Here is a 23,354-nt window from a genome sequence, read left to right as displayed (position 1 = left end):
ACACGAGGACATTGAGGCCGACATTCATCACTTACTGTGGGACTGCACAGCTCTCAAGCCTACAAGGATCCAGCACCTGATGGTAGCAGGTCTTTCACCAAGCAACCGTGCTTCATACATTGCCTGGACGCAGGGACCGTACCATCGTTCTCTACTGGACTTCATCAAAGCAACTAACCTTTTTTAATTCATTTAATCTCTACTACATCATTCATCACACCTTCACCCATCATTGATGCCCTGGGGCAATAAATTTCGCATTAAAAAAAAGTCTGATGCGATGCCTTCTCATGCATGAAAAATCTACTGTAACAAAACCTGATGGCTAGCCGAGAGAATCAATCTCAGAAATGCGGGCAAAATGCTCTGAAACACGAAGCGCACGTAACCTACTCGAGCCCTGTATGGATGCTGCGCTCGGACTTGCAGTAAAATTGAAGCGCTAAAAAAGAAGCAAAACAAAAATCGTCGAGACAAACTCGCGCCAACGTGAAAAAAAAATTCAGTAGTAATTCGTACTGAAAAAAAAAAAACTTACACAAGAATATGCATTCTGGGCGCCATGCGTGCCCACACACTTGATGCCCGTAGTGCTCTTGACGGTGGTTCCAGAAGCGGGATCAGACAGGGGAATGTGCAGGTTTCACGGCTACGGTCAAGGCTTGCCGGGCCAATGGGGCACGTGCCACCAATTACTCTGCCAGGTCAACGCTCTTGCTACTTGCCAACTGCGGAACATGATCACTGGTCGACGGGCCTCGCGTCTCAAGAAACTTGAGGAGACGTGACCGCAGCAAGCGCGTGCCGTCCTGTCGTTTCCCGTCGTTGCGCTTAGTTAGCGCTCACAACCTGCGCGGCAACTCGTTTATTTGGCTGAGGAGCGTCTCATTATTGGTTTCTCAATATGCCTTGACTCGTATACGCTGTTGCGGCGGCTCACCGCTGCAGCAGGCTTTTCTCGTGTTTGCGTTTCTTTCGTGGATCATGAGTGACACACTCTCTCTGCCTGTCACCTGTGACGCAGCATTCAAGTGTGCATCGAAACAGCAAGTGCATTTTTCGTCCTCAAGATTGGCTTGTTTTCTCTTTTGAATGAACGATTCAGTACTTCTCTCGCACTGAAGAGACAACTTATGTTTCGCGATTCTACGAGGGAGGGCGCCCGGCTGTTCTGGATAGCGTTAAGATGAAGCCGGAATAAAGAAAAGGAGAATAAAATGGGATGCGAAACAGGCGGCGGACGGATGCGATTACACGGTATCTAACAAAAGGGGTGAGAACAGAAAGGGGGGCATTTCGCTCTTATATGTGCACGATTTTGCGAAATGAATGTAGGCTTACAGTTAAAGGTAATGTTTGGGTGCGGCTCAGATTTAGGTAGTGGAGTCTGGCAACCTGAGCTGCTCTGGGGCAAGACAAAGTAAAAGAGAAGCATTACAGATGCCAACTAACAATGGCGCAAGGCAGGAAGGAAAGGATAAGAAAAGAAAGTCGCCAGTGCTAGTTACCGGCGAATAATGATCATTTTGCTCTTGTGAAACTTTCTGTAGTCGGATACAACTCAGGAACGAAGCGACAGATGCCCCTCAAAGTAGTCCGTCCACCCAATGACGTCTATCGAACTTCATGACACCGCGGTTAATCCGATTAAGCCGTGGCTTAATTCCCTTTCATCCGCCACCCCTTGCGATGTCACGCAAGCAGGTCCAAGGGGATTAACCACGACTCCGTGAGAATCAATCGATGCCATCGGCTAAAGAGCGTAATTTGAGAGTCATTAGCCGCTTTGGTCTTGAGTTGCATCCGACTATAGTTGAAGCCATTCTCGTACCCCGGCTAGCACGTCTCTTAGACACTGTAAACTAATCACATTAATATTAACAATAAAACGCACAGGGCTGTTCAATACGAAAGAGAACAAGCAGTTTGTAAAAAAAATTATAATTTTTGTTGTTATTTGTCTACTAAGTTGAAAATTACTTTTGGATGTTATACGCCACAAGGAAAACCCGTTAAAAAACAAGAGAGGGTGTGCCCATCACGCATAATTATGGCTTAATTATTAATTGCATTCTTAAACTTTGTTCCCTTTTATATTCGAGGTGCGTCCATCAATACTTGGCGACCGGCAGAAATTGTGCATTAGTTGCATCCTCGCGGGTGGCTGCAATTTACTATTACATTTTCGCGCACAACATTTTGCTGGTTCATTAGTATGCACTCAAGCTTTAACTGCATTTTTTAATGCTTGAATAACGTACGTGCAGGATCGTGGTTGTAACATGAATGCAGGCAAGCCACCTAAATTTCAAACCCCGTGGCAATTACAAATTTGATAATACTGATAACAGCTAGGTCCACGCTTAAATGAAAGGGGTGCAAATAAAAACACGCCAGACTTACTTTTTACTTCATGTTCGGCTGAGCGCTCAGGGAAAGTGGCGACACGAGCTTCTGGACAGCGTCCTCCTCGCTACAGTTAAACGCAGCATGTTAAACGCAGCACGGACAAATGTCCGGGAATCATTCGGTCGCTTCCCGTGAGACCGGCAATGGCAAGCCAAGTTTCAAGTCCGTGGCCTAAATACTATTACCGACAAATTATTATGTTCAGTTGGCAAATTTTTATGGGCACAAAGCGACTCGCAGGCTATGAGGCGACTAGTAGCGGAGTTTTTCGGATAAATTAGGTCACCTAGGCTTTTTTAAGGTATTCTGAAACCCATTAAATTCTTCGCATTTCGAACATTTCGAACCCGACCGCGGCGGCTACGTTTTTATGGGGGGAAAACGCTAAGGCGCCAGTGTGCTGTGCGATGTCAGTGCACGTTAAAGATCCCCAGGTGGTCGAAATTATTCCGGAGCCCTCCACTACGACACCTCTTTCTTCCTTTCTTCTTTCACTCCCTCCTTATTCCTTCATTTACGGCGCGATTCAGGTGTCCAACGATATATGAGACAGATACTGCGCCATTTCAATTCCCCGAAAACCAATTATTATTATTGAAGAAATGGCTCAGTGTCTCCTTCGCAGAAATATTTTTGTGAGGAGGGTTTTCGGGCTTCGTTATCGCCGTCGTCAGTAGCTGAAAACCCTTCTGACGTCGTCAAGTCATGTGGAAAATCGTGTCGATGACGTTGCTATTTCGGCGTGTCACGTGCAGCCAATGTCATCAGGATAGCGCGGAACCACCTGTGGATCAACAGAAACTGTTCGCAACTCACGCATCTTACATATATAAGTTTAATCTGTCAGTGTAATTTGGCTCTTTTAACGCCCAGTGTCACGAATTCGAAACGTACTATTTGCATGTAGTTTGCTGAATACTACATGAAGCTTTCATACAAAATTTTATTTTCACGTGCTATCAGTAGCCAGCTCTTTCCGATAAAAATGTTTGACGTCACTGTGAGAGAGTTGTGTGCAGAATAAGAAGGCGCGGATGTGTGGCTTCTACCCACCGTTCGGGAACTTTTTTGAAACAAATAATAGTGCAGAAAAGACACTCACAAAAAGGCCAAGAAAAAGACCGGACAAGCGCTTGTCCTGTGTCTTTCTCAACATTTTCGTGAATATCTTTTTGCTGCGCAAAAAAGAGGAAGGCATTTGTTTAATGAAAAATTTGTCTACTATTTCTGGGCCTTCGAATTGGTGTTTCACAGTTCTCTGACTAGCTGCACAAAATGGACCAAATGACCATTATTGGTAATTAGCGACATACCAAATTCTAAAACTTTATCGCCGCTAACAATTTTTATATTGTCTTTGGAACGCGGGTAACTTAACTAGCACAATACGGAAATTATGATTTTTTTCTTTAATTCCTTTATAATCTGGGCATTAAAGTGTTGAGGCGTCAAGTCTGTTCCCTTTGAATGCGTAAAGACTCTGCGATGTCGCAGTGACAATGATGAAAGTTTGGAATAAATACCAGAGTATGGCCGAAAGAATGTTAGAGCGAAAGAAAAAGTAAGTGCAGCTTTATCATGAACAGCGCATCTGTGCGTGCGCTTTCACTGCGGGGCGCCTGCCTGGTCGAAGTGGCATAGCTACCGCTCCATCTTGCAATGAAACCGAAAGTCGCAGAGTTTTTGAAAAATGTATGATGCCTTGTGCTTTTCGGAATAGCACTTACTATTCCTGTAGCGTTGATCATGAAGTTCGCCTTTCCAGCACCTTTTATCACTCCAGGCGCGTGTTATATCAGCATTAAACACGAAAGGCTGTACGCGTTGCCCTGGAGTATTGAATGGCGGCACAAGTCGCACAGAGTTCAGCTGTTAGAGCCAGCATTGACCGCCCAACGATTGTATGGCGCCCGCATTAAGTTTTAGTGCAGTAAACGTGGACATCGGCGACCTTTCCACTTAGGAGAACCAGTCTGCGCAGGCGTGTGGCTGTCGCACAGCGAAGAGTCTTTGCTGAGTGCTCTCGAGGGAGCGCGGGAAGAACAGCGAGCAGCCCCAGTGCGGTTTCACCGAGTATCCGCTCGTGAAGTATACGGTACCGCGAGGCAAGCAGCCTTTTTCCAGCTGTCACGGCTCTTGCGCCGAAGTACGTACTTATTTGCTTCCTGGTTGTAACAACGTCACACCGCCGTCAGTGGGAACTGGACGAACACGCGACAAAGGCAGTGTCGGGAACCTGCCGCTATAAATGTCGGGCGGTGGCAGCGGAGTCACGAGCGGCCGCTCGTTTATCGCCGACGCCGTGGGCAACTGTAGCTGCCGAGAAATCAGTGATCCGTCGCCAGAAGGGAGAAACAGGCCGACCTTCTTTCGGGGACGCGTTTAGCGTTCCGCCGCCCGGATACGTGAAGCCAGACTTGTCGCGGGGGTGGGAGCTGTGGAGATACGGGTACCGCTTTGTCCGCCAAGACGCGGGCGCTTGTCCCGAGCCGTTAACGCGGGTACGTGTACACCGCTCAGGCCTACAGCGCGCGCACAATATTCGGGTCGAGGCCAAAAGTGGCCCGACGTCTTTTATGCTGCCTCCGATGTCGCCTGGGCGGACGAGCACCTGAGAGGTGCGCGGCGCGTGGTGCCCCGGCTCTCGTCAGAGAAACTCTGTACCCTCCCCCTCTACCTTAGTATGGCCTCCCCTCAACGCGAGTGTGATCGATGCCCGGCCGCGCCCCTCCTTTCCCCCCTCTCCCCTCTTCGGTGCAGTGTCGCTCGTAAACGGCCTGAAGGATGGCACGGCAGCATTCTTGCTTTACTTTTATTTCCTTTATTTGTTCTCTTCGGTGCGCCAAGCCCCGCGGCGCTGCACCTGAAGTAATCCGCGCTTTTTCGCCGCGCCTTTTCCTTTATTTTCGTTCGCGCCAGGGGTGTGTTATCGCTTTCTAAAGCAGACCTCATACTCTCCGCCTTGCGCCTGCCCCGTTTTGTCTTCGCTTGTGTTTGTCCGCGAGCGGAATGTGTACCATGGAACTTTTCACCCGTTTCACTCCCGAGCCATCCGCCTGTCGTGCCGCGTCGCCGTTTCCTTTTCCCCCCTTCTTATCTGTTCTTTCCTATGGAAGAGCGGAGTTGGTGTAGGCGCCCTTGATTTTATTTCGCGAGGCGAACATTTTCTGAATAAGTAACGTCCACACTGGGCTGCGCTGACTTCGTACGGCGGATGCCTTCGCGCTTTACCGTTACCTGTGAGCTTCGTTTGTAGTTCCACTGGAATAGACATTTATTTCCCATCCATATGCGGGCAGAACACGAAAGTACGATGCTCATTACATTTGTGATGCAGCCAGCGAATGCAGGAAAAAAAAAGGTATCAAAAAGACGTTTAGCAGAAATATCACCGAAAAAAGCTATCACTTGAAGCAACGTTTGCATCCCATGGGAAATGACATTACGGGTTTTAAAGGTGCTGCTGGCGCACGAAGAATAATGACCAACTCGCCCAAATTTCAGCTTTATTAAATATACGATCTGTCTCCGCCTAGATAATTGTGATCGTAGCGTACATAAGCCATGACGCTATCAACTAAGAGCACCCAAGGGTCGAATACTGTTTTTCGTATTAGACGAGATGGAAAGCCAAATCTTTCTTTTTCCCAAGCCACTTAGAACAAAGAAGGTCGCTTTGTACAATTTTAGCCCACCAGGCATCTTGTTCACTGTGTACGAAGTCGACGGCTCGAACCAGCTCTGCAGGATTAGTGCCACTTGTGCTTTCACGTACGAGTGTACTAATCCTGCACTAATCATTAGTTCACCTAGACGTTATTAAGTAGAGCGGAGAGCTGAGCCAGTTGGTACATGGTCACAAAGAATAAAACCAGCGAAAGAGACGCAGACAGATTAAAATGCACAGGACAACGATGGACATTCAACTGAATGTATTTCGGTGATGTTCACAAATAAACTCTTCAGCAATGATTCCGCACGTGCGCTCTTTGGAACGGTCGTAGATGACTGTCGGGCACGACATGCGACGGGCATTTCTTCCAACTTTCATGCAAATGGTCATGTGTTGCTCATGTGCGGAATCATCGCTGGAGGGTTTATACGTGAACTTCACTGAAATACATTCAGTCCAAAGTCCAGCGTGGACCTTGTTTCCCGCAGCTTGTCTTTTAATGCTAGATGCTAGAGGAGATAAACATGATAAAAGGTATACATTGATTTTCTAGGTGTCAGCGGTGTTACATTGGCTACAAGTTTGCATGAACTCTCGCAGTAGCGTTAATAGGCCGTAACTTGAGGTCTTCCCCCAAAATCAATAGCAGCATTTATGGCTTGGATGTTCGTGAGGCCATGGTTGCCGTTCTATTGCGATTTCTTTTCGTTCTTTCGGAGTTGAGATGCCACTAAAGCTGCAGCAGTCTTGCAGTATCGCACATTACCGTAGGCGTTGTTTCGTCCTGTCGTTGCGTCGTAGCTGTCAGGTTTTCTTTTCTAGTTTGCTTTTTCTTTCGTTTTGTTCGCCCGCTCGTGCAACGGAAGTGCACGAACCACATCAAGTCAGGTGAGAGCGAGCTAGTGAGGCCTAGAATGCCAGGCAGCTCGCATTTCTCCCCGCAATTCATCCGCGTACGCTGCGGAAAGCTTTCTCGAGACGCGATGGCTCGCTATGCACGCGCTCAGAAATTCGCGCGCAAAACATTCGATCCGCGTTATTGCGGGGCTCACAGAGCTAGAGCCTCCAGAGGGCCGAAGGCATGTACGTGCTTTAATCTAAGTACAAACCCCCAGATGTACTCGGCGACATGTGTCGTCTCCCCCCTCGCCTCCCGGGGCCTTATCTCGTCATCTGGCAGCAGAGGACTGGGATCAAATCTCTCGGGCTGGATGAACCGGGGGTATTTCAGTCGGCTCTTTCCCCGCTGCGTCGGCGCCCAGGCGTGCCTTCCACACGCTCTGGGACCGGAATCGCCGCTCCCGCGCGGAGGAATGTCGCCGCGCGGAATCCCTGCCGTATCGGCCTCGGATCCCTGTCACACCCCGCCCCGCTCGCTTCGTAGCTGGCGCGCCGCCTTCGACGTGAGCGCTGCGTGCCTGCTTGTAGACGCGAAGCTCCCCGAAAAGGCACTGAACCCCCCCCTCCCCCCCCCCCCTCCCCCCCCCCACTGCAGGGCGTCGTGTTCTGGCAGCGGAATAGCCTTCCTTCACCGAACAAGCCTGTATGCATTCATTCCTGTAGTGTCGCGACATCCAAAGGCATTGCCAAGTGGAGCGATTTTAACGAGACAGTTGAATGACGGCTTTCCTAAACGCGGCAATGCCGTAGACGGCAGTGACAGAGGACGGAACGTGGCTCTCTTCGGTGCACTAGTGCGTGACCCGAAATAACCAAAGCAAAAAAAGAGCGAAATAATGTATCTGGTGTGATGTGATGTGTCCGTTGAACATAGGAAAAGCCGCCCACTGCCTGTGTGACTCGCCTACTATGCAATGAAATGCAGAGTGAAAGGCTGCAGAGCAGCAGCGACGGCGCGGAGTGTAGTAAACCCCAAACACAGGAAGATTAAATAGAAAAACGTGCGCTGTAACACTGAACCATGTTCACTGAGCATCATTTTAATACATCAGACAATAACATTAAAGCAATACTCGAAGAACGGGATCGACAACAAGATGGCCGCACTTTGCATCTGTTGCCGTTCCGCTTCCGTAACGACTGATGGTGTAGCCGCTGAACGCAGCTTTAACGCGGTATCTGGCCTCGCAGAATTGCGAGTCTCGCAACCTGAACATTCATGCTTCGAACGACAGGACCTTGTTTTGAATCCGGGTCGATAGAGAGGGAAGCTTTAACTTGGGAAAGTGGAAAGGCGTGTGAGTCGAAAAAACTTGCGTCTATAGCCTCGTAACCCGCGCTGGAGGAAGGGAAGGGTGAAGGCACAAGAGAGGTAAAGAATGGCGGATGAAGCTAATGATACAAATATGCGAAAAAATTTCTTAAGGTGCACACGTGGTGTCGAAGGCATTGAACGCACATGTGCGCACAGATCATTCACACACATACTACGCAAATGTCTCAAAGACTGTGCATAAAAGACCGTCTAGACTGCTTCCTCACACAAACTGGAGAACTGCCTTCTCTGTGCGCCCGGCTTGACCGATATCCACCTGTATACACGAGACTGCCTCCGAGGGAGCAGGCGTCCAAGCAAACGACACTCGTTCGAAGTGCTTTCCTCTGCAGCACACATTGAAGACCCAAGCATGGAATATAAAACAAAAATACCTGATGTGTTTCAGAGGGTTGTTGCTACTGGCATTGCATTCAAGGCTGCTGTTCGGTTCGGTTTTGCGCGAGCAGCGTTTATTATACGCAACGCAAAGCCATCCCAGGTTGAATAGGGTTTCGCGGCGTCGTACAATCTTAAGCGGATGCCTAAACCGCAAGCTAGAGTCCAATCCGTAAGTGCGATCCTGTCGACGAGGGTGCCATCATTCCAATGCAAATTCTAGTGACTTGCATGGAGTGTGACGGGAAGCTTTCAATGTCAGATACTGAGAATGCAATACCGATTAAATCACCCCTAGTACGTGCCACCTTACCTCCTGCGTCGTCGGGTTCATTGCTAGCTATTCCACAGAGGCTCGGAGCCCACATGGTACGTCCACTCTGAGACGCATCACAGGGGACAAGGGCTCCAAGCCGGGAAATTCGCATCGCGAAGCAGTGTATATTAGAGACTGTCGCTGTGTATTATTCTGTGCTCGTGCTAAAGTGGCGTTGTGACTAAATATTTGTTCAGAACTTATCTTGATAAATCAGTGGTCAAGAGCTCAGCCCCTGCCGCTGCAACCCTCCAGGCGCGTGCACATCACGAAGGCCACCTACCACCAGCTAGACGGCAAGTTTGAGACCGAGCCCGGCAATGGTCACCAGCGAGACCAGTACCTGGCCGAGCACCAGGTCGAGACGTTCCTCATCGCTCCACAGAAGGTGAGACTGGGCGCGGCCTCCCGCCGAGTGTCGCCGACTGGTGCGTTCGCATAAACACGGACGTTTGGAAAAACTACGGTGGCAGCGGTTTGTCTCCGCTCTGCTTCGCGCCCACCGTGCACACCTCGAAACGTTTCGCGTTGAGCAGTTTGTCAGACTTGCTAAGCGTTGACTGCCACAGCCTTCAAGTCACCTCAGTCAAGTGCAGTAATTTATTTTACTCTTCTCTGATAGAAACAGGAGCTAAATTCACAAAGCCCAAGTCCACGATGTAATAGCGGTTCACGAGCCTTAGCTGTCGTCTCGTCGGCTATCGCGACTATACACAGCCGTCGCTTAACCACGAACTATTACCACCCAGGGATACATTCGAACAGCTTTCTGAATCTGACCACAGTCTTTCTGCAGCAAGACATTTAGCTCTGCATGTACGCCACGGTCTGAGACAGTTTTAACGTCGCGTAATTTTTGCCTCGGGGAGATGAGACGGTTTAAACGGTTCCCCTGTCGGTGACATATGGGCTGTCCCAGGGCCCTGCTAGATCACGTTCTGGTGTCGCTGTGTCGCAGAAAGAGACCTCCGAAGAGAGCCCGCAGGCGGTGCGCGAGAACGCCAACCGGCACCGGTCCACCTCCAAGATGTACAAGCACGTCGAATGCTGGGGCGCCGACAAGCCGTTCGCCAACATCTCCGAGACTACCCTGGCCAAAAACGTGGGCCTCACGGTATGCATGCGCTCTACAGTACCTGCTCGTTTAGCTGCCGTTGCGGCACTACGCGTCACAGTTTGAGAGATCCGACCTTCGGCATTCCTCTAGCCACCCTTACGCGCTTCTGTCACAAGAAAAAAATGAATATGCGCATGGTTCTGTGACACATACAATGTTAAAAACACTTCACATAAACTCTGCGTGCGTTTCCAATTACAGTCGACAGCACCGACATTATTAAAGTCATAAAAAAACCTTCGTCACCGAATATTTGACAGCAGCGGTGGCCAAGTGGCTGAGCATCCGCCACGCATGCGGGAGATGCGGCCGGGCTCGATCACCAGTGCCGCCGGGTACCCAACGGTGACACAATGGGTACAAGCTTTCCCCTGGTCTGGTGCTCGGATTCTATGGGGTGAAATGCTTGGAAAATGGGTCCTTCACCCTACCCTTAGTAGAAGAAACAACCTTGTTCCATGGCGCTCTTTGGCCAATGCTGCCCTTGCGCCATAAAAACTCACTGTCATAATCATCGAATATTTGAGCTTGTTTTTGCCAATATAGAAGCTCAAATTCGCGGAGCATAAGTGCATTAATGCCCACGGACCGTTGTTTCGGCGCACACTAAAAAACTCGAGATTACCGAAACTTGTCCGAAACCCTGGTACGGTGAGCCTCATACAGTTTCATTTTCTTTTACGTTGTGAACCCAGCCGATTGGACGTCTTTGCTATCAGCATGACCGCATAGATAGCATTTTTAGCGTTTCCAATACGTTTAGTTACCCATAATTACATTTCCTCGTTTTACCGTCCGCACTTGTGCTCGAGACCACTGCCATTATCAATTCTGTTTAAGAGCCTCCCATTTAACCTCATTAGCGCAAAAACCAATACGGGAGTGTTTGGACTTCTATTCGGCTCGCGTGTTGGCAGCAGTTTTCGCTTATTCTGGCTTGCGTATTAAATATTTAAGTACTGCGCCCCGGAGCGAGAACAAACGCGATGGCATTTTCCAAGTCACGTCTACCACCTGCTGTCTGTGTTTTGATAGAAGAAAAAAGTGAAAACCGCCAACCGATCGACGGCGAGACACCTGACCTGGCGCGCATGGTGCACGTTTTAACGCAGTTTTCCCCCCCAAAAAATCGTGCCCACAACTGCCGCTGACCATAACAGAACCGATCTGAAGATGCAATGCTTTTCATTCAAGAGCGACTGGAGATGGAGATCAAGCGAAAGAGAAAATGAGAGACAGAGAAGCGGCGGCAACAGGTGCTCGCGTTCAATGGCGCTCGCAGCGCGCACTGCGCCGATCGTGCGAGCGCGGATGTGCTTTCCAAACACCGGCACTGCGGCGAAGTGTGTGAGCTGTAAACAGACCGATCGCACTCGTTTCAGCATTGTGCAACCAAACCGCCAGACAGTAGTAGATGCTATCATGTGTGAGACGTGTTTCACGAGAGCGAGATATTCTGGGATATTTGATTTGTACATATTTTGCAACTATTCAGCTTATGTTACTAGTTGCTTACCCGGGCCCGTGGATTCGATGGACGCGAATTTATTTACATTTTTTTTTGGCAGACTATACAAACTAAACGAAGGCCTACGTATTATATTTTGGGGTGAAATGCAAGAGCACACAAGAGAGGAAACGGACGCACGGGGCACTGTGTGCGCGCACCTTGTGGTCTTTTGTATCCTTGCGAGCTGTTTTGCTCTAATATAAAGTTCCCCTAACTGGTCCACACTTCTGTCTCATTTCGCTTCCTCTTCTCAAAAGATTCACTAGAAAAACCAACGATAACATTCGAGCTAGTGAAAAAGAATAGAAAAAAAGCCTTCTGCAGGAGCCCGGCGCTCCCACCGCAAGCCGGAATGACGAATAACATCGTTTAAGCAGTGACAGGCTCGTATGTTATGCTCGGGAAGGGCCTCCTTGCGTGAGCTACTCTCACTCTCAAAAAAAAAAAGAAAAGAAATATGTACGAGGAAAAATGAAAAAAAGAATTAAAATAGCCAATACTCTTCTCGGTTCCAGCAGCAATTTTTGCGCCTACTTCCGTACTATATATCATGCACGTAAACATGCGTCGTGCTAATATTTTTCTTTTACTTTTTAAAGATCCGTTCGCAAATAATGCGAAAGCATTTCTTCCTCATTATCGGTATCCTTCCATATCTTTTGTTTATTAATGTGTTCCTTGCAGATTATCGCCGAGTGAATTTCGCGCTTTGTGTGCATTCACAGCCATAAGCTGCTCACATTGTGTCCGAATGTTTTATACCGCGTACGCGCGCATTAGAATAATAATTCGCCGGTGATTGTTGGAAGGCGCTTTTTTTTTCTGGCTGTCAAGCCTTAAGTGAAAGCAAAACCATTGGGCTATCAGAAGGACACAATGGAAACTTCTCGCGAATTTAGGCCATCTCATTACAAAGCGAGAATACCCACCGACAAAACGAGATTGAGGAGGCCCATTCAGATACACTCTAAACACGGATACGCCATTATGGAGTAAAAAGGTAGTTTAGAGCATTTCCTTTTATAAAAAAGAGTGCGCAAAATAACAGCTTACTTCATTTTTACTTTTTTCTGTTTAGAGAGTATCTGTGCCAGAGTAATACAAACAATTAATCTCCTTCGAATAATTCCGTTTAATTATCTGCCGCGCTGAGTGGCAGATTTCGACAATAATTGGTGCGTGTCGGCACTTAGCCAAAGATATAGGATGGAATGAGCAACGAGATTAAAATGGAAGTGGAATATATTTGTTATAAAATCCCGCCCATGCTGCGCATTGCACCCACTATCTTCCTGGACTGTATTGCACTGGCAGTGCCTTATTAAGTTCTTCGCAGAGCTCTAGCCACATACTTCGTCATGCTATAGTTGTGGTGGGCCTGTTTCAACTCATCACTGCACAGAGAAAACAAAAAGAACGCCAAGACGCTGAGCGAACCATCCGAGCGAACAGGTAGCCGACTGTAGCGTGCTAGGCACGCCTCCCCGTGATACGAATCATGCGTAGGTAGTACTGAAGCTCTGTTATAAATGCGGACCTTAGTTACACGTATTTAAAGTGCGTATTGCAGAGGGGTTGGGATTGAAAAAGCTTGACAATTGCACTTAATCTTCTTGGTGCGTTCTATCGCGAGGACAAGTAAAAGACCCCGTCATTTTACCGCTCTTTATCTATTCTATAAATATTTCTTGTAAACAAGCCCGCTGTAATCAATATGCTTCTGTCCCTAGCAGCATACTCCTTGTAAGCGCATAAGACATTCTGCGGTCGGTAATTGGAGGACGCGTTCTGCCTACAAAATTATTCATAGCGAGGTTCGAAAGAAGCGTTCTGTTCACACGTTAGGTCACGAGTTCAGCAGTGCATTGGCGGCATGTAGAGAACACAGGGCGAGAAAAAATGTAAGTGATAGGGATAGCTTCGACATCTTTTGAAAATACCTGTTCTTTTAATGCGACTTCGTGCCTTCGGACATAAAAAAAAATGAAACTAAATATATGAGTGGACGGCTGAGTTTATTTTAAATAAAAAGCGTGTTACAGATTCGAAAACTTGCATACGAGGCGCACATCAAGGGGCAACGCAGCCTTTATGAATAGAGCTATTTCGAGATAGTAACATCACTGCGTGGAGCGAGCCCCGGAATAATATGAAAAGTGGCTTCTGTAATTCTAACCGGCTGGCCAGTAATTTCTGGCTCTGCGTAAACTAGCTGTACGTAACGACCTTTTCAAAACCTCCCACCCAGACGACTGAGTTTGTTTCCGGGTCGTGAAATACGGCTGGTATAGCACCGCTAGCGCCCAAAACAGTTGCAGGGCGGGGCAATTTTTCTTCTCGCCGCTTTGGAGCTATCAAGTGCGAGTGGTAATATGGAGCTCGGTTAGCCGGCTCATCAGAAAAACCAATGACTTGGAGACGTTTGGAAACGACTATGCTTTCATTACTAGAGCATTGTGCGCTTGTCGCAAGGAACCAACGCTCCGCGACTGCGCAACACTTGTGTAGAAGGCACGGTTTGAGCGAGGCTTTCGTTCTTCTTCAGTCAAACCTTCTATACCAAGCCCTCCCTCCTTGGACACCCGGGAATCGGGACTCTGGGGCCCTCATCTACTCGATAATCGTCCATTCTTCGAAATGAAGGCCGGCCGTCGGCAGAGTTAGTAGGGGCCGCTGCCCCGTACGGTGCGCGGCCAGGGCAGTGCTCCACTTTTCTGCCAGGTGTTCTTCCGCCAGTCATCTGGGTCACAAAATACCGACGGCCACTGCTCTCGTCCGCAATTTCCGTCGCGGCTCAAGGCGCCTCAAAGCTAGGCCCCACGACAGCACGGGATGCCGTATCTGCGCGCGTCCTCCGCGGGGGCCTGGGGACGAGCACGGAGGAAATCGCGTAGAGGCGGTCCGTCCGCATCGCGAAGGGGAGGGGAATCTGCCTGCCGGAATCAAGAGGTTCCTCATTTCCGCCTCTCACGGGAAATACGACGCGTGAGCGGTTTTCCCGAAAAACTCGGCCTCCGGCTCTCGGACAGGAGCGCAGCATCCCAGCCTTTCTTCGCCTTCATCACCGCCCGGCGCCTTTGTCATATTTGTCCCTTTTTCGCCCTCTCTGTCCCAGCGCAAGCCGAGCTCTTCCTTTCCGGTCGCGTATGTTCGGTCGGCTAAGCTTGACAGCCGTCAGTCTTGCCTGGAAATTTCCCGCTCGGTTTGCGCCATTCCCCTCGGCTGCTTCTCACAGGAGTGTGCTTTAGAAAAGGAACCTGGCCACCAAGCGGATTACTCTCTTTGTTCACGCCTCTCACGGGAAGCTCCGCAGTGTGCCCGCATTGTGATCACTTTTCTCGAGGCAACTTCTCAAGTACAGAGCAACCAGGTCTATTCTTGGGTTGCGCTCTACTCTAGGCCGGCAGCTGCCTGTTATTTTTTATTTTAAACGAGCGATAAGGCTCCCCAGCACAGGAATAAAGCGATAGAAACCGGGACAACTGCGACACGCATTGGAAGAAGGAGAACCAAGAGCAACGTTAGCCAGGCATACGCCCATTTGGTTGCCACACGCAAATTGGTGGTGTAAATGAAGGAAATGAAAGAGAGGGGGAGGTGGAGAACATTTTTGAACGCCGTGTCCACGGAAACGCACAGCCCCCGATAAGGACGAGGTATCACGATTTGTCTGCCTATATAACCACTTGCTGGCGTAAAAACTAGGCTGTTTCCTTTCAGTATTCCAATTGTAGGCCCACAATATGAGCGAATGGCTCTTCAAAATGGCTGGATGCCTAATTTCAAAGTCGTTATTGAGTATGACGCCTATGAAGAGAGAGAAATGTATTAGGCCTCCTCGTACACTGATAGCTTCGCTTTTTTTAAATTTATTAACTCTCTCTAACCACCCTTTTGAAATTTAAAAGTCAAAGTCCACTCGATGCGACGTGCAATTCTGCTGTAACTTCCATGTAATGATTATTCACAGGCGGAACAACCACGAAATTACACACAAATTTGAATAACAATAGCATTCAAGCACCCTGATTACACAATACCGTTGGGGCCATAACCTTACAGAATTCCAACGTATCTCTCGTTGAAACTTTATTCACAGTTATGAGGAAATTTTGTCAAGCCGCAGAATTATCATGTGCAAAAAAAATATGATAACGCTACGCCGATATCTACTTACATATCAAATTCATTATGAAATGCGGCAGCAAAAGTGGAGAAACTGGCAACAAGCGTGCACTCCGCAAAAGCGGCAGCGCCGACCGACGTTCTAACGTAGGAAAGCGTATTGCATCGAGGAATAAACATGCAGAACAATTCTTCCTACTTCTCACTCGTTCGCCGTCTGTGCGCGTTTTTTGATTGAAGCTGTTGTGTTCTATTACCTATCCAATTACACGAGTCGTCCTTTGTGCAATGCCGGAAGGAACTGGCTTACGAAACTTAAATGGTTCTCGTAAAACAGGCTGCATTGATTGGCCGGCTTGCTGCTGCCATCCCTGTCGACCCAGGGGAAGCGAACGAGTGGCATCACACAGCGGATTTTAGAGTCTTTATAAATGTTATTGCATTTAAAAGTGCATACTTCAGAGCCGACCTCACGTGATTAGGTAAAAACAGTATGTAGGAAAAAACGTCCCCGGAAAAAAAGGTCCCCTGAGGAAGCGCCCTCTATGAAAAAATGCTCCTAAGTAAAAACTTAACCAAAGAATAAATTCTTCCGGAACACCTTTTGACGAAAAATTACCGTTTTTATAGGGCTCATCCTTGAATTTTAAAATAGATGTCAGCATTAAGTATTTTGCAGTACCTGATCCCACCATGGTCATGCAATCTTCATTCTGAAAATAAATACCGCAGCGCTTAAATCAATACTGGGACAAGTATCCAACTTTTAGCACTCTGCATACAGTTTGCTAACCCGTACACTTACCTTGCAAGTGCTGGTGCAAGCGCGAAGGTACTTCCTTCAGGTGCATGCAGAGGCGCTGATTTGCCACCCCCTAAATTTGCATCGGGCTCCTGTGATAGCTCAATGATAGTTTACAGGCCATGCGCAGTGCTTGGGCCACGCTATCATTAGCCCATAAATACGATACCCAGCATATCGGTATTTAGCTCGTATCTAGTCTTTGTATCAAGATGTCCTTTCATCTAGTGTTTGATGGCACCCGTTCGGGGACAATTTTTTCTACTTCGCCTAAAACAACTCTTTGCCTAAAACAACTATCATGTCTTTTTTGTTTTGTTTTTTTTTTTTCACGGGAGAAACCAGCGTGGCTGAAGAATGCCGAAAACAGAGGAAGAGAAATCAATCTTTCTTGCATATTTAAAGAAAAAGAAAAAGTTTGCACTAAACTTCATGCTGGAATCATTTTCTTTATTTAATTATCATCTGTAAGCATGAAGTCAAAGAGCGCACCGCGTTACAGAATTATGCACTCCACTTCTTTTTTTCTCCGGTACGAGTAGACGTCTTGCATGAATAAAAAATACAAATTTCCAGCTTCCATTACCATATTCCGGCCATTTTTTTTAATGCGTTGGTAGTTTTGAATCTCTCAAAATTGTCAAGGAAATTCGTTGAAAGAAAAAAAAGCGTCGAGCGGTGTCATGCATGTAGCTGTCATATCTAATTGGATGCTTGCTTGGTTGCTTCCTTTCTGGTGTCAGAGCGCTGTTTCTAGATTCCCAGAGCACGAGTATTTGTTAGATGACACAACCAGCTGAAGCAGCTTGGCACCAAGCAACGGAAGCCTCCCGTTCTTATTATCCTTGCCTGTCAAGTGCCACCAGCACTAGCAAACTCTCCTGGCAGCCGTGTTCAGTCGTTCTGCCAGACCTCCTCGACGTTCCTTATATCCTTTCGTCCTTTTGAACGTGTTTCCTAGTTACTTTTTTTTGTTTGTCTCTCTACACGTCTCACGTCTGACGCGAAATATTCAAGTATTCTCCAGAATTCGCAGTTGAGTGTTCAGTCTTGTTACCCCTCCCACACGCGGCTTTCATTATTCGCTTTCAGTGAATGAAAGCAGTACAGTACAGACGGTTTACTACAGATAGCGAAATATTTGCCTTTTGAATGTACGCAAGTACAGAATGTCAACATTAGTGTTCGTTAGTCATTTGTAACATCAGTACGACTCGTATTCGTGGCATTTGTATTCCCGATGCTCGTATATATATGAAGCATGACATGTTTGAGACCTACCTCAAGCCCTACTTTATAATGAAAAGAACGTCCTCGCCACGTAGGTATTGTTTCTTAATATGCGTGCAGTATTCAGAATTTTTGGTGAGTTTGCTGCAGTAGGATTTAATCCGGCCGGCAGCCACCTCTACCAGCGTCCAATTTTTGCCAGCAACGCGGTGGAGCCAATCAAATTAAAGAGCTAGAACGCGTATCCTTCTACAGCGGCCAGCACAATCTCGACATGGTGAAGAACGAGCATCCCTATGACGCCGCGTCGAAGGTCCGTAGATGCGGTCGTGCACTTCTACGGGTGCTGCCCCGGGATTAGCAGCACTTTCTGGCCACCTGCAGGAACAACGCAACAAGCGCGGGGAGAATAAATCCAACGTATTTTTGAACAGTCATTGGGGAATTTATTCGTAGGTAACCTCGAAAAGTCACCTAGCAAGCCTTCACAGGCACAGGCTGTCGCCGTATCTCGCTCAATCTCTCACCGATGGACTGGGAGGCTCACAGGTAAAGTTTATAACTAAACATAGATCAAGGCTTACAGACATACTGATTCGTTTTCGAGGAATGAAACTCAAAACAACATTTTCTGCGGTCACGTCGGGCACACCGGAGCACTTTTTACTTCTCAGTTAATTGTTTAGTTTCAGTTGAGCAATTAACTTACATTTGGGCCACCATTGGGACATGAAAAATATCAACGAGAAAGTTTTTATAGAGCCAAGCAAACGTCAAACATCTAAATTTCCACTAAAAAATCATTATGATGACTTTTTCGGAAAATATTTTGTTTTATTTTTCAATTTCACGCGTCGCCTCTTATGATATTAGGGTAATATGCGTGCGTTGTCATCTGTAATACATGTATAACACATCCGTGACTTATCCACAAAGTGTGGCGCCAAACACCTGGGTATTGCTCTTGGCGACATTTACACGTTTAATTCAAGCTTGGCGGTACGAAGGAGTTAAACACCGCCACATTCCTATCTCGATTCCTACCACAAGAATGCACTTAATTTTTGTGTGCGAAGCCTCTTTCAAAAGTTGCGAATGGGTAATGCATTCGCGCAGTTTTTAGAGACGACGGTTAGCTGTCTCAATATGTTCATAGTTATTTCACTCCTGCGGAACACGGGCGTGTTTTCTTCGATATCATGCGGGCGTTTTTTATGCGCCATTACGAACCTGAGAAGAAATTAACGTGGCTGCGAACGGAAAAAAAAAAGTAAACATTAGCCTTACTATATATGCTCGTCCCACCTGGCGCAGCTTGCTACAGCGCGACTGGCATCGCAATTTTCGAATGGCTTTTTTTTTTTTACAGAGCCTGGCATTAATCGAAGCGAACCTTCTTCCCGACTCCGGGGTGCCGTGGAACTTCAGGTAATGTTCCTGTGGCTGAACAGTTTTCTCCTAAAGACCACAGTAAACCCAACCAACCTTATTTTCTATTCAAAATTGCACCGTAACCGCAAATTGTCCGTAAGGAGAATGCAGCAGAACTAGTTTTGCTGCAAGGAACGCCTTTCCCAGTGGCACACAAAATTTTGTTTCGCTGGCGGGCGGCGTCAGCTCACTCGGGAACTGCAGGCGCTGCTCTCCCGATGGGCTGAACCCGGTGCTGCTGCGCTTCGAGGACAGCAGCTTGGAGTCCCAGTTCCAAAACCAACCAGACCCGCAGTTCCCGCAGTGCGTCGTCGGCTCGGCACTCCTCTTCACTGCTATCGTCATCGTGCAGCTGCTCACGCTCCAAGTGTAAGGTTCTGAAAGCAAGCTCCCAAACGGCTGCCTGTGGCCGCAAATGCACCAACGCACTCTGTGATGAGTGCAGACCCTTGTTCATTGTCCCTTGCGCTATTTGGCCAAAACCATTGTCATATTGCATCCGCCTGTCTTTCTTTTTTCTTTCAGCGATTCAGTTTCAACGCCCGACACTGTGGCACTCTTAGTTTTCCATGTTTTGCTTATTTTGTTGCCTTGCTAGTATTGCGCTGCTAAGGTTTGCTATGTCGCGTGACGATCTCTAGTGTGGCGAGTTCTAGTTATTATTCATTTGTTTGTTTGTTTGTTTGTTTGTTATTTGACTCTAGTGCCTTCACGTGTACTATCGCGATCAAAACATTACGAGATGCGTGTTCTCGAATAAAGGTTTATTGAAGCTCTACCTCGCTACGCAGTCGTATGGCATTGTTACCAGCGGATAAAGCGTGCATTTCCGCCCTTGACTCCTGCCACTATGCCCTGAACGTTCAGCTTTGTTCTAGTACTGGCTTGTCTTACAGACAAAGCACGCTTTACAGGTGCAGCACATAGACCAGAAGGGTGGGGCGGCAGCTTCTAAGCTTTTTTACGCTTCTGTAGCTTCAATGGTTCCGCAACCTTGAAAATAAATAACATTTGCGTTCGGCACAGCTCTCAAAAGTAACTCACTTTTGCTCTGCGTTTTTACAAACCGCTAATGATTCTTGTACCAGATGAAGAAGGAAACGAAACGACTCAAACACTTCGTGGTTTAAGTGCCAAGCTGAATACTGCAGCCGAATACGCATAAGTAAGAGAGAGAGGGTTTATTGAAGAGAAAGGCAAAGAGGTTGGCCGAAAAAAAAAAGAATATCTGGGCCGCTATTCTGCACTGGGGAAGGAGAAGAAGAGAAAAAAAGAGGGTTGCGATGCGGAATGCTGAGGATGGCAGAAGGCAGAAGAAAAAAGATAAGGCACATTTTCAAACATTACAAACGCGAGTCAAGGCCCGTGTCGCCTAAAAAGCGTGAGTAACGCATAATTAACTAGACATTAACCTCAGCGGTAGTTTTAACTTATAACAGCAACAAAGAAGGAGGCCTGAAACGGTTTTTCGAGGAGAGTACCCAGTCTTAGCATTCAAAGCTATCATCAGAGCGTTCTCTAGCTTTCAGATTTTTTTTGTTGATGTGACAAAACACGCGCTCGCTCCAAGCACAAGCACCTCCTTCCTCTTTCCTACAGTTCACACGCCCTTTTCGTTCGTGTCTTTCAAAGACAAATTGCCCCTGCCAAATGCAGCATCTTGTCTTTGAAAAACTTTCAAAATAAAGCCTTCAGGTTTGCCTTCTTTCTTGAATACCATTTATTTCACGAACTTCGCGCAGTGGAACCAAAATCTTTATAGGCGTTCGCTTCCTTTTGCCAGACAATGGGCAAAGTTTACAAAGGCAGCACGAGAATAAGCGCGCCAAAATTTCGTTTTCGCTTGTCGACTACGAATAAGAAAAAACGCGAGAACACTTAAGTGCCTTATTCGTTAATTGGTTTGCCGAGTTCCCTCTACTTAGGTCTGCTGCGCACCGTGAAATTAAGTTGTCGCTATTTCACTTCCCTCTGCATTACAAAGAATACGACCGCGCTGAACCTCGCGCGAGCACTAAGAGTTTGCACATTCGTCACGTAGCTCAGTTGAGAGCGCGTTCCACCGAGCACTCTTAATTTATTCCCAGCTTTCGCATCGTAAGCTGTCGGAACGGCCGTAGTGAGAAAGGCGGAGCATTTGCCTCGCGAATAAGTAACGCATCACGAAGGCTAAGTGTTTTTGAAAGCTGAAAGAAAAGGAAGTCTCACTGCGTTTGAGTACCAATCTTGCGCGAAATCTAGCGTTTAATGCTAACGGTTTTATGGTGCGGAAGTAACATGTTAATACTCATGGAGGTGCAATGAAGTTCAGGTTCTAACACATTTTTATTTTCACTGCAGAAACACTTTTACGCTACTGACGCTTAACGTAAAATTTAGTGAAAGCAGCTCTGCGGGATATGGGAGCGCGGTATGATCACCTTACCTCGCGTCCGCACGTTCTTATTCATTGTACTGGACTCGTTGTATTCTGACATCACCACCTTCCATTCGCACTCTACCTATCCCTCGTGTGGTGTAGCAGGCAGGCCTCTCTGTCTTTCCTCTAAATTAACTTTACTTTCTCTCCTCTTTCTTTTCACTCTTCTGAAGAAAACATCACACTCAAGGGAGAATGAGATGAGACATGGACAAGCGCTAACTGACGTTGGTTTATTGCATTATCAGAAGCATATACATACAAGTCTGGCGTATGCAAAATAATGTAGAGGAAAATAAAAAGGTCACGGGGACACAGATAACGATGCTTGCACTTGCCGTCTACACCAGGAATTCATTCTTTTTTCTGATAACGTATCGACGGCCCACTGACGCACTCAGTCCCAGTTCGCACAATCTTCGACGCTTCCACGATTTCCCTGGTTAACTGGTCGCTATGATTATATTGACGCACTGCCTCATCATAAAGTGGGTGGCAAGGTGGATCAGAATCACACGTCTTGCAATGTACCGCCCGATGACCATCTTTACCGCTGCGCACTTCATTGTTGCGCTATTTTATGAGCACATTTATACTTCTGCTGGTTTGGCCAATGTGGAGCTTTCCACCAAATAGTAGGATGCTGTACACCACACCCTACCGACAAGGAACGTGGAGTTTGTTTTACGCTAGTCAGGCTTCCGCTTTCCCGCTGGACAGCTCATTCTGTACAAACTCGGGAGTGTTTTAAATGCCGTAAACACTACACAGACGTGTGACCGTTTCCCTGCCTTCTTCAAATTATGGCTGTCTTTAGAATATGTGACAATTTATCCTTGCGGGGAATTCTATTGCGGAGAAGCTATTCCTCACGGTAAAACCAGCGTTCAATCCGCGTGCTAATTTTGCCGTAGACGTATGGAAGTAGGTAAAATTACCGCGATATTCTTCTCACTGGGCGTGTCTTTTTTACTTGGGGGTTAGTTTCTACTGGCCTCCCAGGGGACATCATAGCCTCAGACGTAAGGCAGTTTTTCGGGCACTAGGAGGTGAGTGGGCGAAGTTTCGGGCTTTCATCTCAGCAGGTGAAGCGCCCGAGAGCGACATGGGTGATCTTTCGAAAATGAGCGTACGTTGTCAACTTTAAGGAAGCGTCTGTGGTGGCTAGCATAACTTTAATGCCGTATCATTTTCCTTTATTAATTATTGTTTTGCGGTTCGTTTACACCTAGGACTGTTTATCAGATAAAACTTATGTATCAGTTTGCTTCACCTTCGAGGTACTTTGCGTGCCAAGTAGAATTCCCTGCTCCTTTGCACAATGTATTGGCAAGTGTTTGGCAATGTGTGCGTTAAAACCTCCGCGAAAACCATTGGCAGAGATTTTAAATCTCTTTTAGCAGTGTATTCGCTCACAACTGGAGCGATAAAGATTACATACTATACGTGTTTTTTTCCTTGATTCTTTGATAAAAATCATTACGGAGCCGCACCTCAGGCTGGCGAGCGGGCGGCAGTTCGAAGGAGAGGGAGCGTCACTTTGGTCCCGCAGCTACCTCAAACCTCTCATGTGGTGTACATCGACACCCAGGCCACTCTCCGCTTCATTAAAAGTAGCACCCTACCCCAAGTCCTAAGAGAAGGTCTCGATGATGCACTGTTACTGATCCGTCCAGCCACCATCACTCTTTGGTGGATTCCTGGCCAT

General features: G+C 47.4%; 1 protein-coding gene across 3 annotated transcripts in view; it reads left to right on the top strand.

The window, feature by feature from the left end:
* Ac76E (adenylate cyclase type 2 Ac76E) overlaps positions 1-23,354 on the top strand; it is a 466,144-nt gene that overhangs the window by 423,403 nt on the left and 19,387 nt on the right. Inside the window, exons 9-12 of one of the 3 annotated variants that reach the window (XM_077647989.1) lie at positions 9,268-9,400; positions 9,971-10,126; positions 19,166-19,224; positions 19,432-19,596. In XM_077647989.1, the coding sequence (XP_077504115.1) occupies positions 9,268-9,400; positions 9,971-10,126; positions 19,166-19,224; positions 19,432-19,596 (513 nt within the window). Of the gene's footprint in view, positions 1-9,267; positions 9,401-9,970; positions 10,127-19,165; positions 19,225-19,413; positions 19,597-23,354 lie in introns of all 3 variants that reach the window. The other 2 variants (XM_077647988.1, XM_077647990.1) reach the window with 2 other exon arrangements.

Source organism: Amblyomma americanum, chromosome 1 (genome assembly GCF_052857255.1).
Source record: "Amblyomma americanum isolate KBUSLIRL-KWMA chromosome 1, ASM5285725v1, whole genome shotgun sequence".
In the NCBI taxonomy this organism is placed as follows: domain Eukaryota; kingdom Metazoa; phylum Arthropoda; class Arachnida; order Ixodida; family Ixodidae; genus Amblyomma; species Amblyomma americanum.
This window is presented reverse-complemented; position numbering and strand designations above follow the sequence as displayed.